This window comes from Lissotriton vulgaris, chromosome 4_1, assembly GCF_964263255.1.
Source record: "Lissotriton vulgaris chromosome 4_1, aLisVul1.2, whole genome shotgun sequence".
Classification (NCBI taxonomy): domain Eukaryota; kingdom Metazoa; phylum Chordata; class Amphibia; order Caudata; family Salamandridae; genus Lissotriton; species Lissotriton vulgaris.
This window is the reverse complement of record NC_141691.1, coordinates 339,368,775-339,384,495: the sequence shown is the minus strand read 5'-3', so window position 1 is coordinate 339,384,495 and position 15,721 is coordinate 339,368,775. Positions and strand designations below refer to the sequence as shown.

The window sequence follows — 15,721 nt, the reverse complement described above, 5'->3', positions numbered from 1 at the left end:
GTCTACTCCTACATGGCCATCCACTTTAAATACATAGGGGCATATTTACAATTACTGGCGCATCTCTGCAAATTAGCAGGGATGCGCCTGTAATTGTGGGCCATGCCTCCGCCACCCATGATGCGCCACATTTACAATGCGGCGCACCATGGGGCAAAAACGGCACAGATGCATCACGCATCTGTGCCGTAAAGGTGTCGCATTGCTGGAGTTGCGTCGCATGCGCGACGCAGCTACAGCAATGCTCTGGGGGGCCCATTCTACTAATGCTGCGCCAAGCCTTACGCCTACTTCAAGCAGGCGCAGGGTTTTGACGTAGCATTGGCCTAAGAGTGACTGAGTGAAATCTTGTAGATTTCACTCAACCACTTATAGGAGACGTTCCTGCGCCGGAACGCCCCCCCCTGCACCGGAACGCCTCCTTAAGGCGCAGGGCTTTACAACGTGACGCATCTCCCAGATGCGTCACGTTGCAAATAGCCTGCACCATGGCGCATCTTTTGCGCCGCCGCTTCGTCACAAAAGTGATGCAACGGCGGCGCAAATGAGGCGCAAGGGGCTTGTAAATCTGCCCCATAGTTTTTTGGGGCCAGTTCTGAGTAGGTGTGACTCACCACTGGCAATCTAAAAGTAAAGCAGATGTAAACCAACAGTAAGTCGTACTCATCATCAAAGTAGAGGTGAGCCTGTTTTAGCTGCTAAATTTGTTCTGATTCACTCCACGCTGCTCCTCCAATTTCCACATTTTAATGCTGTCCTAAGGATGCCATGATGTACTGTCCGAGATTACGGGCTGCTTCCGAGTATTTCAATGCTGCACATCTGGAGCAGGAGAACTTGATGGATCAGGGAAAATGGGGCAGAGGAAAAGGGCATGATTAGGTATTGTGTCTGGAGTAACATAGGGAAGCAGGAGCTTTGGGGTAATAATGAGGAAGGATAAAAAGGGAGAGATAAGAGACATATAGGGTGGGGGCATAGTGGTGTAGAGGAGGGGAGCTGACAGAAATTTCTGGATGGTAATCAAAAGAGGAGATCCCTGAATGTCTTCCCTTACACTTCCTTTTACGTATTGAAATCGCACTGAACATTCAACACAGCAGATCTGTGCTAACTGCTTCAGAATACCACATCTCATCTGCTATTTCGTGTAGTATGATATCCTATCAATCGGGAGTATATAAGCAATATTGGTATTCTTGTTATTTGCATTTAGGGGCCGATTATGATGGCGGACGGACCTGAGTCCGTCCGCCACCATAGAGTAGGAGGGACCGTCCGCAGGGGCTGCGGAGGTCCCTCCGTGCAGATTAGGATGTGACCGCCAGGGTGGCGGTCACATCCTCAATCTTTAACATTGCGGCGGGTGCAGCTTCAAGCTGCACCCTCCGCAATGTTAAAAAAGCATGCACGGCATTTGCGTGCACAAAGCAGCAGGCACCGCGCGGTGCCCGCCACTTTGTCCATGCAAATGCAGGGGGGTACCATAGGTACCCCCCATGTGCACCCCCCTCCCCCCGTCACCAAGGGGGCCCGCAACGGGCCCCCGAAGGCAATCTCCATATGCTTTTCCACGGCGGAAAAGCTGCAGTGGAAAAGCATATGTTTTCCGCTATCCTAATATGGCTGGCGGTGTCTGACAGACACTGCCAGCCATGTTAGAGCTTTTCCGCCGCGGTCGGAAGACGAAAGCGGCGGAAAAGCAGCGGACAGATTTGGAGACCTACCGCCATCCTAATTTGGTTGTGGGTCTTCTGTGCCTCCGCAGCGGTTTTCCCGCATCCTCCGGGCCGGCGGTGGCTTCCGCCGGCCCGGAGGATGCGGGAAAACTGCGATCCTAATCAGGCCCTTAACCAGTGAAATTTGAGGGAATGGGATTGTCTATACCTTTTATCTTCGGGTGTAATCATTAAATAACCCATACCACTGGTCAGCCCTTTGTTCGACAACAAGAAAAAATGAAAGCAACAATCATATACATCAATCCAATAATATGATCAATAATTTATGTCTTTTAGCACAGTCAACAAAGAGAGTTTTATAAGAGTTATAGGGTTCCTTTAGTATTTAATCAGTAAAAAATGTAGTCTATTAAGCATCTGCATTAGAAATTAACATAAACCAATAATTGATATTTCAATAGAAGGTAAAACAGAATTTTAGTCAGGATTACAGTGAATAATATAATAATACTACAAGCGTGTTCCATAATGGAAAATCCCTAATCTAGATCAATTTGAAGAATATACAGTAAAGGGTCAGTTTAGATACCCAGTAAAGAGTACTGATGAGAGGATCGATACATAAGCATGAAGCCTTTGCATAATAAGCTGGAAGATGTTCTCAGCTATAAAGCAAAAGACCTAAATGAAATAAGCTAAGCAACCTCCCATAAAGATGAATCCCCTGCCAGTGCAAATGAAAGAAATTCAAAGGAGCAATACTTACAGAACATTCATCAGAGTAAAAGTCCTCCTAAGAAAAAAGTTCAGCGGAAAGTCCTGCCTTGCTCTAGGAACACACACTAATATAAACACACAGTATTCCAAATGTCAACAAGTATCATTTAATTTCCTGTATTATCCAATAGGATTGTAGTAAACTCCTGGGAATAGGTAAACCCCCATCTTCCCACACTTGTAAAATTGCATCTTTCACATTCTGCAGTCCAGACTCAGGAATCATCCTTCCTGTTACCTCCTCTTCTTTCTGGTGAGAACCTCACTATCAGCTGTCTAATACAAAACAAATGCATATTCACTAACAGAAGGCTTCTGGAAAGTTACAATATCTGCAGCATAAGAGAAATACATTTTGTGGAAAACAAATATAAAACGTGAAACCAGGCCTTTCAATGTTAATGCATTATTTTCAGTTAACATGGTATCAACAGTCAGGCTAACTTAAGTCAGCACTTGTTTACTTTTTGTAGGCTTATTTCATTAAGGTATGCTCACCTGCCACAAACGTTTTGCATTTAGTATATGTGTTATTAGAATGTAGATTTTTGCAGTTTTTAAATAAAAAGGGGTTTTATTTGAAAATGAAATTCGCTCTAGCACTATCATGCAATTAGTATGGCGCTTTTCGGTAGTCCGAGGGTTCTAGTTCATAGGAATGCCGGTTTAATCATGTGAGGTTAAAACGTTTTATTTTAACATTTTCAGCATATTAAATGGCATGTAATTATCTTTATTGTCTTTCTATTGGTATAATTATATTGAAATTGAGCATTATTTTAAAAACAAAATGATTCTGCAAAAAAGTAAACATAAGGTCCTCATTTTCAGGAGTGCTCAGGCCCCAAAAATCCATGCTCTCTTGTCCTCTTTTCATAAAAAAAGTGCAAGACTGCCAGGAGAGTTTTCATTCAGAAAATGCTCATGCGCTTGGAGCTGTTTGTCAACACTTTGTGGTAGTCACAGGCATCATTGAATGTTTTTGTTGGAGTAAATCTGGTGCTGATGTTCTGGAAGACAGCTGATATCAAATCAACGTTGTCTTTTTTGAGGTAGTCATTGTTGTTAATGTTTTGTTGCATTTAGGAAAGATGAACTTGCCCATTTTATTATGTAATTTACTACTGGGACCTGATCAAAGGAACTACAAGGACCTTATTAATGACAGAGATCCTGCTGTACACCAGCATACTACCAGTACCTCCAAAATCCTGCAACCAATTAGAGATTGGTGAGAAAACTGAAAGGACGTTTTATGACATACTCCCAAGACTATGTGAGCCACTAGCACCATCTGATGAAGCTCCTTCATATTAAAGGGATTAGTCAGCACAAAAAAATATCAATTCTCTTTACCCAGGAATGCAGCACTAACAAGTTAAAAGAATAAGCATTGACTAATGCTTCTTTAGTTGATGTCTGCTTGAGTTTTGAGACACATTGTGACATCATTAACCGAATGGCCCCAAATAATCCACTGCTCTTTGTAGATTAATTATAAACTCTTCGTGAAAGCGCGAGCATGAGAGGTCATGTGTTTGACATATTGTCAGTGTGAATTTATATCAGTGCTGCTATTACGGCAGGATGGCCTGGCTGATATCTTTCTGCTGTGGGAGCAAGGTACTAATACATATTAAGAGAGACTGTCTAAACTCCAGTGCCTTGGTTTATGACAGATACGTTTGCACTTACCCAGAATCCACTATGTATAAGCAATATGGCTTTTAATTGTGTCCAGCCCCTGGTCGTCTTTGAGTTCCAGATGGGTGGTTTACAATGTATAGATCCTTTTTCAAATAGGCCACATTGTTTTGCACATTTTGTAGCTGATAATTATATTCTTTCAGCTGCATAAAGTGCAGTGCATTACACCAAGAATATATGTGTTTTACTGGATATGTTCAAGATGTGAGCCATTGTTTGGCCACTCTGGAAAACTGATAGACTCTTGTCTTTATTTGTGGGTGAGAATGCTATGTAATATGACCTTGAGATTTCCAACGGTACTCAATGGAATTTCGTTGTGATTGAAGGGACAGTGGCTTTGGTATCATGCTCCATTTTCGTGATGTTTGCCCAATTTTGGAATTTTAGAATGAAGGCATTGTTTTCAGGCCCAGTCTGTGCAGGTAAGAGCAGTGAGGCATGGTGGCGGGGGGAGCGGGATTCAACAGACGGCGAGGGAAAATAAAATTTGTATTTGATTTTCCCTCTGCATTGGATGTTGAATTCCCCTCACACTGCCCCACCAGTCTTACCTGAATGGGCCTCTCCTGATTGTTTTCAAGGCCAATATTGAAATTTGTAAAGGCTGGATGAGATGTCTTCTTAAGTTTCTGCAGACGTCTTGACTGGTAAGCTTCTATGTCTAAGACATAGATGAATTCTCTTTAAGGAAGCAGGCATTGATGATGTAAATAACATGCTTGATCAATGTTGATTGCAGAATGATACACTAAAAATCCTCTACCAACACCAATGGAAACTCCCCTTTGTGCACTCTTTTTCTGATCGCCTAGTCCCCTCTCCTGTCTTTTACAAAATTACCCAGTACAAGATGGTGAAAAAGGACTATTGATTCTTCTCATAAAAAGAAAGTGTATTCTATTCCTGAATAGTTTCCATTTATAAACAGTGTACTGTACACACATTTGTTACATCACGGCTGCTTGTCGGATCTGGTAGTGCAGTGGACAGCCGGGTCTGGTAGCGCAGTGGACAAATGCATCCACTGCAGGGGCATGTGTTCGACCAAAGACCTCATGGTCACAGATTCTAATCCCGGCGGGTCCATTCAGCCTTTCATCCACCTGAGGTCGATAAAATGAGTTCCATTGAGTTAGGTAACAATATACATCTGTTATTCAGCACCTTGAGACTATCGGGTGATACGTGCGCTATACAAAAGTACATGTTATGTTATGTTATAAATGCAAGCCACTTGTAAGAATTAGGCCTTTGGAACACTCAAGAACATTTTAGGTACCTGTAGTACCAGACTAAGTAACATATTTAGAAAGTTCTTATGCCTCTCGTCAGAACACGTATATGTAAAAAGAAAGTTGCTTAAATTGCAAAGGTGTGTAGAGCTACCTATAACATTGTTGTCCTAGTTACAAAATGAGGTCACAATAACCAGAGAGGGTTAGGTTTTGAAACGGCTTCAAAATAGGTATGACAAATCTGCTACCTAACAAATGCTTTGGGACCATGCCCATCTTATCCCACAAGTAACAGGATACTGATTCAAAGTTTCAGTAGCTATATCGTGGCCCTCATTAAGAATTCAGTGGATTTAGGTGAAGGAACACCAGAGGTCTGGGATTCCTTATTCAAGCTAATATTTCTGAACCAAAATCCACCTTTTACTTGTTTTCTTCCTTGAATGGGGCATCCGACCTGCACTCCATCATGGTAGGCCTGAACTTTGGATTCACCCTGATGTAGCGTGACCTAAATGAATCTTTTAGCGCTATTAACTTTTAAGCTCTGTTTTTAGTTTATTCTTTAAAACTTCATAACACCAGTTCTACTTATTAGATTGTTGTTATGTTGGTCCTGTTTTATTCATATAAAATTATAATCTATATTTTTAGTGTGGAATCTTTTTGTGGCATATTCATTGGGGTACTGTGTGTGTGTGTTGCACAAATACTTTACACATTGCCTTTATAGATAAGACTGACTACTCTGTGCCAAGCTACCTGAGGGTGAGCAGATGTTTATTTATTTATTTATTTATTGAGTTTGTAAAGCGCTACAGCTACCCAAACGGGTTTCCCTGTGCTGATTGTCAAAAGTAACCTGACACCCATAAAAAGAATTCTACTGATGAAAGAGCCAGGTTTTAACAGCTCTTCGAAAGCAAGCATAGTTGACCTCCACGCGAACAGCCAGCGGGAGGGAGTTCCACAGTCTGGGTCCCAGGTTGGCAAACGCACTGCCCCCCATTCTGGACAACCTATACTTAGGAACACAGAATAAGTATTAAGATGAGGAACGGAGCAAGCGGGAAGGAGAATAGGGCTTGACAAGCGACTGAAGATAAAGGGGAGCCACACCCATCTTAATCTTGTGCATATAGCATAGCGCCTTGAACTTTATACAGCTTTCTATACGGAGCCAATGAAGTTCCCTCAGGCTATCTGTAATGTGGTCTGATTTACGACATCCACAAAGGAGTTGAGCAGCGGCATTTTGTACCAATTGGAGACGGCGGGTGACCGCCTTGGTGGACCCCAGATAGAGTACGTTACCATAGTCCAATCTGGAGGTCACCAAGGCGTCAACCACAGATCCCTGGGTATCCGAAGGGAGCATCCAGAAAGTTTTCCAAGCCAGCGCAAGATGGTAAAGCAGACGGCTGACACTCTGTTGGCTTGGTCCCTCATAGATAGCCCCCTATCGATGATCACTCCAAGGTTACGCACGTACGCAGACGGAACTGGCAGTGCACCCATAGCTGAAGGCCAGTGACTCGGACTTCAGAGATCAGGTTTATTGCCCAAAACTAAGACCTCCGTCTACCCACCATTTAATTTAAGTACGTTGCTGTTCATCCAGTTTGCAAGTTATCTTATTCTGTATCTAGCTAACCTTGACTGGAGTGGTGGTTCCTGCCTGGCCTCGGTGCATAGCCCCACCAACCAGGAATCCTATTTCTTACACCCTGGTATATCTGGTCATACATATACCCTGCTACCTCTAGACCGACAAATAGCCTAGTAACTCTACCAGTCCCCATACCCTAGTACCTCTAACCCTGCCTATACATTAGTTCTACTATCCCTGCCTATATCCTAATATTTCTACCCTACCTATATCCTAACTATCTCCTTAAAGGTTTATTGCTCCCTATACCATGGCACCTCTACCATACCAATACCCCAATAATTATACCACTATCTGTAACCTACTACTACTTATAATCCTACCTTTACTGTAGTTCATGTAATTTACCAATTCAGTAATCCAGCCTATAACCTAGTATTTCTTTTCATACTGATATCCTAGGAAATCTTCCCTACCCTTGTTCAACGCCCACCTTCACCCCAGTACTGTTACTCATACCTTTGTACTTCTTTCCTTACCCTATCTCCATTATGCTTGCCCTCTTTTCTTCTTAATACTTCATCATGTTGTTCTTTTGTCCATGTTTTTGGTCAGTTTTTGTTAATTTTTATCTAACTTGGGTATGTACCCAAATTCAGTTTCACTAGCCTTATGTTGTCAGATGTGTGTTCTCAGATGTGTTGTCTCTCTAAAAAGAAGGGGAGACTTTCAAAATATGCAAATACAGCATGAAATGTGAGAAACATATTTATGCCTGCTATTGATCTCATGTCTCAAAATGTATCACTTATATTGTAATTCATCATTCTAAACCAATGGGAAAACTGTTGAACATCCAGGAAATAGTAAAGATCATATGGAATTCCATAAACAGGGCCACTGGAATTATGCGATTGTGCGGCCGCTGCCTTTCTCGCATACTTATGGATTTGCCGCATTTGCCACATAATCCACCATCTGCTGTGTAATCGAAATTTGCCTAGCTTACGTAACGGTAAGTTTCAATTCTATTAAGGACACGGAGGCGAGGATTATGCTATATCTTCCTTCGCTTTATTAACATAAAGAAACCCCAGCAGCTCAGGAAAAGATATAATAAGAACAAAAAATGCTTTAAACACAAAGCATTGACGTAATGTTCAACAAAAAATCAACAACTCCCAAGAGTCTCTTTGCTTATAATAATAGTCCATAGTCCTTTGTCTCTGTCCATCATCACTATATAACCGGACTTCCCATCATCTTCCTCCTCTTTCTTCGCGCAGATCACGCTTAAGCCTCATTGGTCCTGTTTAGCACCGTCGTTGCCTGCCAAAAAAGGAACAGCATCAGCGAGGTGGCCCAGGAAATGCGTCAACAAGGCGAGGAGCATTCAGTGAACGACACAGTACTGACAACGTAAAGGAAACGCTTTACTTACTGCTATACGGGTGGGTAGAGACACCACTGTAGTCCGGGTGGGATAATCCTCGCCTCCGTGTCCTTAATAGAATTGAAACTTACCGTTACGTAAGCTAGGCAAATTTCGATTCTATGTCAGGACCGGAGGCTTCAGATTATGCTAGTTTAAAGCTTACTTACCACCAACTGAGCCAAATCTACCACCGGCTTAAAATAAAACCTCTTGAAGGTGGAATCCGAGGACCAATCCGCAGCTCGCATTAGGTCCTCCAGACGAGCACCCACTGAGAATGCCTTAGAGGCCATGGCCCCCCTGGCGGAGTGCGCTCCAAAGAGAGAAGTATTGATGCCCGCTTCCTGCATGACCCAACGCGCCCACCGAGCAATAGTGGGGGAGGAGACAGCTTTGTGTGGCTTCCGCAGGGCAATCAACAACTGACGCTCGCCCGAAGGGCGCAGATCCAAAGTCAGGTCCTCATATGCTTTGAGGCATTGCACGACACACAACTTAGGAGTGTCAGTAAAGGCTGGATAAGAAATGGAACGCGACGACGTCTTAGTGCGTCGGCCCACCGTAAAAGTAACCCCATCCGGGGAAAAAACGCGTGCAGAAACATCCAGCGCGCGCACGTCCGAGACGCGCCTACAAGAGACCAGACATAACAACATGGCTAATTTCGCCGAGAGCTCCTTAAGAGACAGATAAGAATTCGCTGGCCACGACAGGAACAGATTCAGAACCAAATTGACGTCCCAAAGGACGGAGTACCTGGGTTCCGGCGGCAGTGCGAGGCGAACCGCTCGCAGAAGCCGGCACACAAAAGGGTGTTCCCCTACCGGATGGCCATCGATGTTATCATGGCCCGCAGATATCGCCGACCGGATAGCATTGATCGTCCTATACGCTAAACCCTTGTCGGCCAAATGAGCCAGGAAATTCAGCACGGGAACAAGGCCGGCGACCATGGGATCCAAATCCCTTCGTAAACACCAACGCATCCACTTAAGCCAAGCGGATCTGTAACGCTTCGTCGTACTATCGGCCCATGCTTTGGAGAGCAAGTGCGCAGCTGACCCCGAAAGGCCCGGGAGCGTCCAGCGTCTCCTGAGAGCCTCCACGCCACGAGGCGGAGAGTGTTCTGCATGACGAGAGGGTGAGGTTCCTGATCCGGGCTCGTCAGGAGCAGAGGAAACAGGGGGAGTAGGATTGGAAAATCCCAAGAAAGTTCCAGAAGAACCGGAAACCATACTTGAGACCTCCACAGCGGTGTAACCAACACCAGTTCCGCACCCTGGCGGCGTATTTGAGCCGCCGTTCGCATGATCATGGAGAACGGGGGAAACGCAAACGGCTGTTCCCGACTCCAATCCTGCAAGAACGCGTCCGTGGCCTCCGCCAGAGGGTCCGGCCTCCAGCTGTAGAACCGCGGCAGCTGGTGGTCGAGACGGGACGCGAAGAGGTCCACCGAGAAGGGGCCCCAAAGGGAGTGTAGCCACCGGAAGACTCCCGGATCCAGTTTCCACTGGCTGGCATCCCTGAGATGTCGAGAGTGCCAATCCGCCACCTGATTGCGCTGGCCTGGCAGATACTCCGCCGTCACCGCAATGTGACGAGACAGGCAATAATCCCAGAAGTCCTTCGCTAAGTCCGCCAAGGCGCGGGACCGAGGACCTCCCAGGTGGTTCACATACCGGACCGCCGAAATATTGTCCATCCGCAGCAGGACACAGGCCTTGACCGAATCCTTGGTCCAACAGCGAACAGCGAAGGAGCCCGCCAGGAGCTCCAAACAATTGATATGCAATTGCTGTTCTTCTGACGACCAGGCGCCGCCGGTGGAAAAATCCCCGCACCGGGCGCCCCAGCCCGACCTGCTGGCGTCGGACTCTATGATCAAGTCCGGAGCCGACCCGAAGATCGCTCGCCCATTCCATGCCTCCATGTGAGACAGCCACCATGACATCTCCTCCTTCACTTCGTCCGTGAGGGGGACCCACTGATCGTAACACATCCCACGGCGCAAATGCTGCGCCTTCAGGCGCTGAAGAGCCCTGTAGTGCAGCGGGCCCGGGAAAATCGCCTGGATGGAGGACGATAGAAGACCCACCACCTTGGCGACATGGCGCAGAGACGTACGGTCCCTCGCGATCGTCTGCCGAAGCAGGTGACGTATCTTTGCGACCTTCCGACCTGGAAGGCTCAAGACCGCCTGAACCGAGTCCACCACGAAACCTAAAAAGGTGATCTGCTGAGTGGGAACCAAAACCGACTTGGAGCCGTTGATGACGAACCCCAGCCTCTGAAGCAGGCCGACAGCTTGGCGCAGCTGTCCTGCCAGCACCTCTGGGCACTGCCCCATGAGGAGGATGTCGTCTAAGTATACCAGCATACGGACCCCCTGACTTCTGAGAAACTCCACTACCGGGTGGAGGACCTTCGTGAAGCACCACGGGGCCGAAGAAAGACCGAACGGCAGGGCGGTGAATTCGAACACCTTGCCGTCCCACAGGAATTGTAGGAAACGACGATGAGGGGGGTGGATGGGAACGACCAAGTAGGCATCCTTGAGATCCAGTCGCACCATCCAATCCCGAGGGAGGAGCACGTCCCGAAGGAGGTGGATCCCCTCCATCTTGAAGTGAAGGTAGACCAACCACCCATTGAACTCCTTGAGATTGATCACAGGCCTCTTGCCCCCATCCGTCTTGTCTACCAAGAAGACGTTGCTGAGGAACCCATGTGGGTGGCGCGTTGATAGACGGATGGCTCCCTTGCGCAGCAAGTCTGAGACCTCCTCGTCTATCAATCGCGCGTCGGAGTCTGAAAAAACCATCGGGCGCGGGGGCCTCGCCTGAGTTGGCTGGTCGTAAAACTCTATATGGAAACCTCTCACAGTTTGCAAAACCCAAGCATCGGCAGTGAGCAATTCCCACTCCCCGTAAAAGCTTGCCAGCCGCCCCCCAATCGGAACATGATCCAAGCAAAGTACACTTACCGGGGGCATTTCCTTGTCCGGAGTTCTTCTTGAACCCTCTGCCACCATAGCGCTGTCCCCTCGTGGGGTAGAAGTTGGTGTAGTTGGCCGAGGTCTGGTACTGACCTCTTCCGGAGCCTTGTCCACGGTTGTTGGTCTGCTGACCACGGCCGATCGCGCGGCCCCTGCCGCGACCGGCCCCTCCAGAAAAACGCTGGTGGAACACCCTCTTGATGCTGGACTGGGCCTTGTCCAGCGACGTGAACGTATTCACAAACTTTCCCAGCTCGCGGATGAAAGGTTCACCGAAAAGGCCACCCTGAGCCACGGCACCTGCCTCCGACGAGGCCAGGTCCCCCAGCTTCGGATCCAGCTTGATAAGGAGCGAACGCCGCCTCTCCGTGGATAGGGCACAGTTGGCGTTGCCCAAAAATACGATCACCCTCTGGGCCCAGTTGGAGAGCACCTCCGGTGAAATGGCGGTGCCATTCGCTCGGGCCTCCTCCGCCATATCAAGGATCTTCGTGGCGGGCCCGACCGTATCCAACAGCTTGTCCTGGCAGGCCCGCCAGGACCGGTCGATCCCCTTCCTGGGGTCCTTCATGAATTTCGCCAGGAAGGTGGCCATTTTGGGGTCCAATTCTGGTGTCATGGCCACTTTCCCTTCCAGAGTAGGCCGAGGGCATTCCCCGCGCAGGCAACCCCTCGCCTCCTTCTCCAGGGGCTTGCGCAGCCTGCCCGCGACAAACTTCGCCACCGTCTCCCCCGGGGCCCAGGCTGCGGATCGGGGGTGGACGATCTCGTCCAGGTCCAGCATGCCCGACTCGTCTCGGGGCATCTCCTTCGCTGAAGGTGTCGGGAGCCAAGAGCGGGTCGACTCCCCGTCGTCATCCGTGTCCGGGGAGTCGTAGATCGGGGAGGCGGGCGCCGTAGACACGTCGCCCGAAGTGCCAGGGTCCACCAAGGGCGCCGGAGGCACCGCCGTCGCCTTGGCCAGGAAGGCGTCACGAAGTCGCTCGAAAGCGCCCTTGTCCACGCCTTGGGCCTCCGATGAAGGTCCCTCACCACGGGGTCTCTTCGGAGCGGGTGGCAACCCGCCGGACGTCCCCGGGAGTTCGGGGGACGGAGGCACCTGCGCCGCTGCCAGCTTCGCACACTCCTCCACGATGCGGGCAGAGAGGCGGTCCTCCATGGGCCCTACCACCTCCGTCACGCAACGATAGATGGAGTTGTCCACCGCCTGATAAAACTCATCATCCTGCAGATAGGGGCAGGCCTCCTCATCGTACTCCCCTTCCATCTCGGAACCAAGGGGCAAATGCGGGGCACCCAAGAGGGCGGCAACCGAGAAAGTTCTCGAATGTGGGCAGGCCCAGCGGCTGCGATCACGTTTTTGGGCCAGCTGACGTGGCAGGTGGGCTGCACCAAGCGCGCAGACCCTCCTCGCCGGGACCGGGTCTACGTACCCCTCAAGCGCGCTAGGCCACACACGGAAAAGAGGTGCACAGATCTCGCCCGAGGGCGATTCACGCGGTCAGAACCGCTATACAGACCCCAGAGGGCGTCAAAATTGGTAAAGTACAGACCCGGAACACCAGGTGTCAGAGGGGTACGCGAGGGTCGGCCCCTGCGCAAGCAGACCCCACGGCGTGGCTCCTCGCACTGCGGAGGCGCGCCGGAGGGTCGGCGAGACGACAGGCCGCCCCCTTGCGGTCTATGTACACACCGCACACAAGTGGGAATAAAGTCGCGTAGGAACGATAGAACGTTCCCGCAACCGGGGACTCTGAAAGGGAATAAACCATGCAAGGAGTCCCCAAAGACCGCACACAAGACAATCAATCACAATAAAAAGAAGTCGAAACAGAAAAGCACTTATCTGGCTGCGGGAGCAGCGAAGAAAGAGGAGGAAGATGATGGGAAGTCCGGTTATATAGTGATGATGGACAGAGACAAAGGACTATGGACTATTATTATAAGCAAAGAGACTCTTGGGAGTTGTTGATTTTTTGTTGAACATTACGTCAATGCTTTGTGTTTAAAGCATTTTTTGTTCTTATTATATCTTTTCCTGAGCTGCTGTGGTTTCTTTATGTTAATAAAGCAAAGGAAGATATAGCATAATCTGAAGCCTCCGGTCCTGACATAGAATCTTCAGATTTTAACAACATCAAAAATGTGTTTTAAGCTCAAACAGTTCAAAGGTTACTAAAAACACAGCAACATGCTGCCACGCAGTGGAAGGTCCTTTGCAAAGTTTGACGGCTCACCTTTCTGCTGCTTGTTGCTATAGTTGGGTATTAACTGGGTACTAATGAGGTGCAACCTATGCTGACAGACTGTCATCAAGTGCAAAAATGACAAAATAATGAAATAGGACATCACAAAATTTGCTGCATTTTGCCGCATAATGTGCCTTTTCTTGCTGCACAATTTAGTCAACCCTGCTGCATAATTTAAAATCCACTCATTTGTAAGCAGTGAGAGTTTCAAATGGAAAACGTATTCTGCAGTTCTGTCCAAGGAGTTCATCTGAATCACGGGGAAGAGGGAGGATTTAAGCATCTCGCAACACTCTTTAATGTGAATGTCCAACAATGCGTTGGTGCTTTATTGCTAATTCATCAGCATCCCAAAGGTATCTATTCAAAGAAATTGTAAAGCATTCCCACACACAAAGTATTGGTATTGCATACTTGTAAAATGTATTTGAAACTCGCACAATGTACTGAAAATAAGTCTTCTTGTTGTGTCTTTATAGCAGTGGATAAAGAAAAGCCCCATGGTTTCCCCCAATAAACCAGTTCAGGAAGAAACCTGTTCAGTGATTCTGGTCGAGAAAGAGACTTCTCCTGAGATGCCGCCATGCTGAGTGCTAACTTGCAAGTGGAAAAGAAGACGCCGGTCATCTATGTCGGTCAACTGTTTACATGGAGATGCTGTTAATGTAAACTGGACGTGGTTGGAGATGCTATGAATGTAAACCGGACTTGCTTGGAGATGCTGTTAATGTAAACTGGACTTGCTTGAAGAGCTTTGCTACAGAAGTGCAGGTTTTTTATACAAATTCCAAGCAGCTGCACATTGACCTGCTTGGGCCAGAGAGCGTGGACAAGATGCCTTACTTTGTTGAGAAGATTCCATATTTTCTTGGACCATCTTCAACAAGAACAATAATAATGTATATAAGTGACTGTTTCCTTTATACTTTTTTTAAAAACTGTTTCTTGTTGATCATATCTAGAATAACCATACTACCTCTTTTGACAGGGTATACATTGAAAAGCCTTCCTATGAAGAAGTATCAATTTCCCTAACCTTGTGCCTGAACATACAAACAGCCCTAGGACGACTTAAGTGTGTCTCACCTCAAGCTAGCCATAGTCAAAATCCAGATGCTGTGCCTCTGGGTGACTATAACAGCGTCTTGTTTATGTCCAATGATGACTAGCGAAGTTGGTGGCCTCGCCAAGAGACTTTTTTAGGCGTTGCTTATTCTGATAGGTTTGGGGTTATTGATTGCTTGTCCTGCAAGACATTAAATGCTGCTTTGCTGTTGCTCAGTGTATGTTTATGTATGCACACACATACACATACACACACACACACACACACACACCGCTAAAGATGCAAACATATTTTCTCATTATACATTTTTTTTAAACTTCCAGTGAACATTCTGCAAAAGCCACCCCCCACGCCCATTGCCAAGAACAAAACGGATCACACCCGGCATTAACCACACCTTGCATCTGTAGTTGCATATAGGTCACAATATACTTCTAGTTTTCATGTCGAGCCCTCTCTGCCATTTAGTAAATGAAGATGAAATCTCCTAATCATGTAATAGCTAATATTTACTCATAATCGCCAATCGAGCAAATACACTGGAGCAAAAATTGTAAAAGGAGGAATATTTGCTGATTCGTTGTCAGTTCTCACAATCAGCATATACAGTCTCAAATACAGTTAGTAGGCTGAACATTTCATGATGTTTGCGGTGTAGTGGTCGTCTTGAAGGAAAAGTGCAAAAATGAAATCCTCAGTTGTCTTTTTTCCGCTCAATAAATCGATAGCGTTACATTTGGTACAAATTGCCCAGCTTCACAAAATAAGTATGGTTTACATGCGCAATGCCTCAATTCACAAGTACAGTGTATTCACAAAAGGCAAACTTGCTCACGAAAATGCCACGATGCTATACCATTGAACATGGTTACATTTGATACAAGGACTATGAAGTGGTTGCTCCGAAGAATCTCCCTTGCACATTTGGGAATACCCTGAAACTCCAGAGTTATCAAGTGGGCA

General features: G+C 47.2%; 1 protein-coding gene across 2 annotated transcripts in view; it reads left to right on the top strand.

Annotated features, from left to right (window-relative positions):
* IL13RA1 (interleukin 13 receptor subunit alpha 1) overlaps nt 1-14,968 on the top strand; it is a 246,991-nt gene extending 232,023 nt beyond the window's left edge. For both annotated transcript variants that reach the window (XR_015295297.1, XM_086918715.1), the window contains exon 10: nt 14,172-14,968. Coding sequence is in view for 1 of the 2 variants with exons in the window: in XM_086918715.1 (XP_086774841.1) it covers nt 14,172-14,282 (111 nt within the window). In the remaining variant the exon portion in view is untranslated. The remainder of the gene's footprint in view (nt 1-14,171) is intronic.
* The last annotated feature ends 753 nt before the right edge of the window (nt 14,969-15,721 follow it).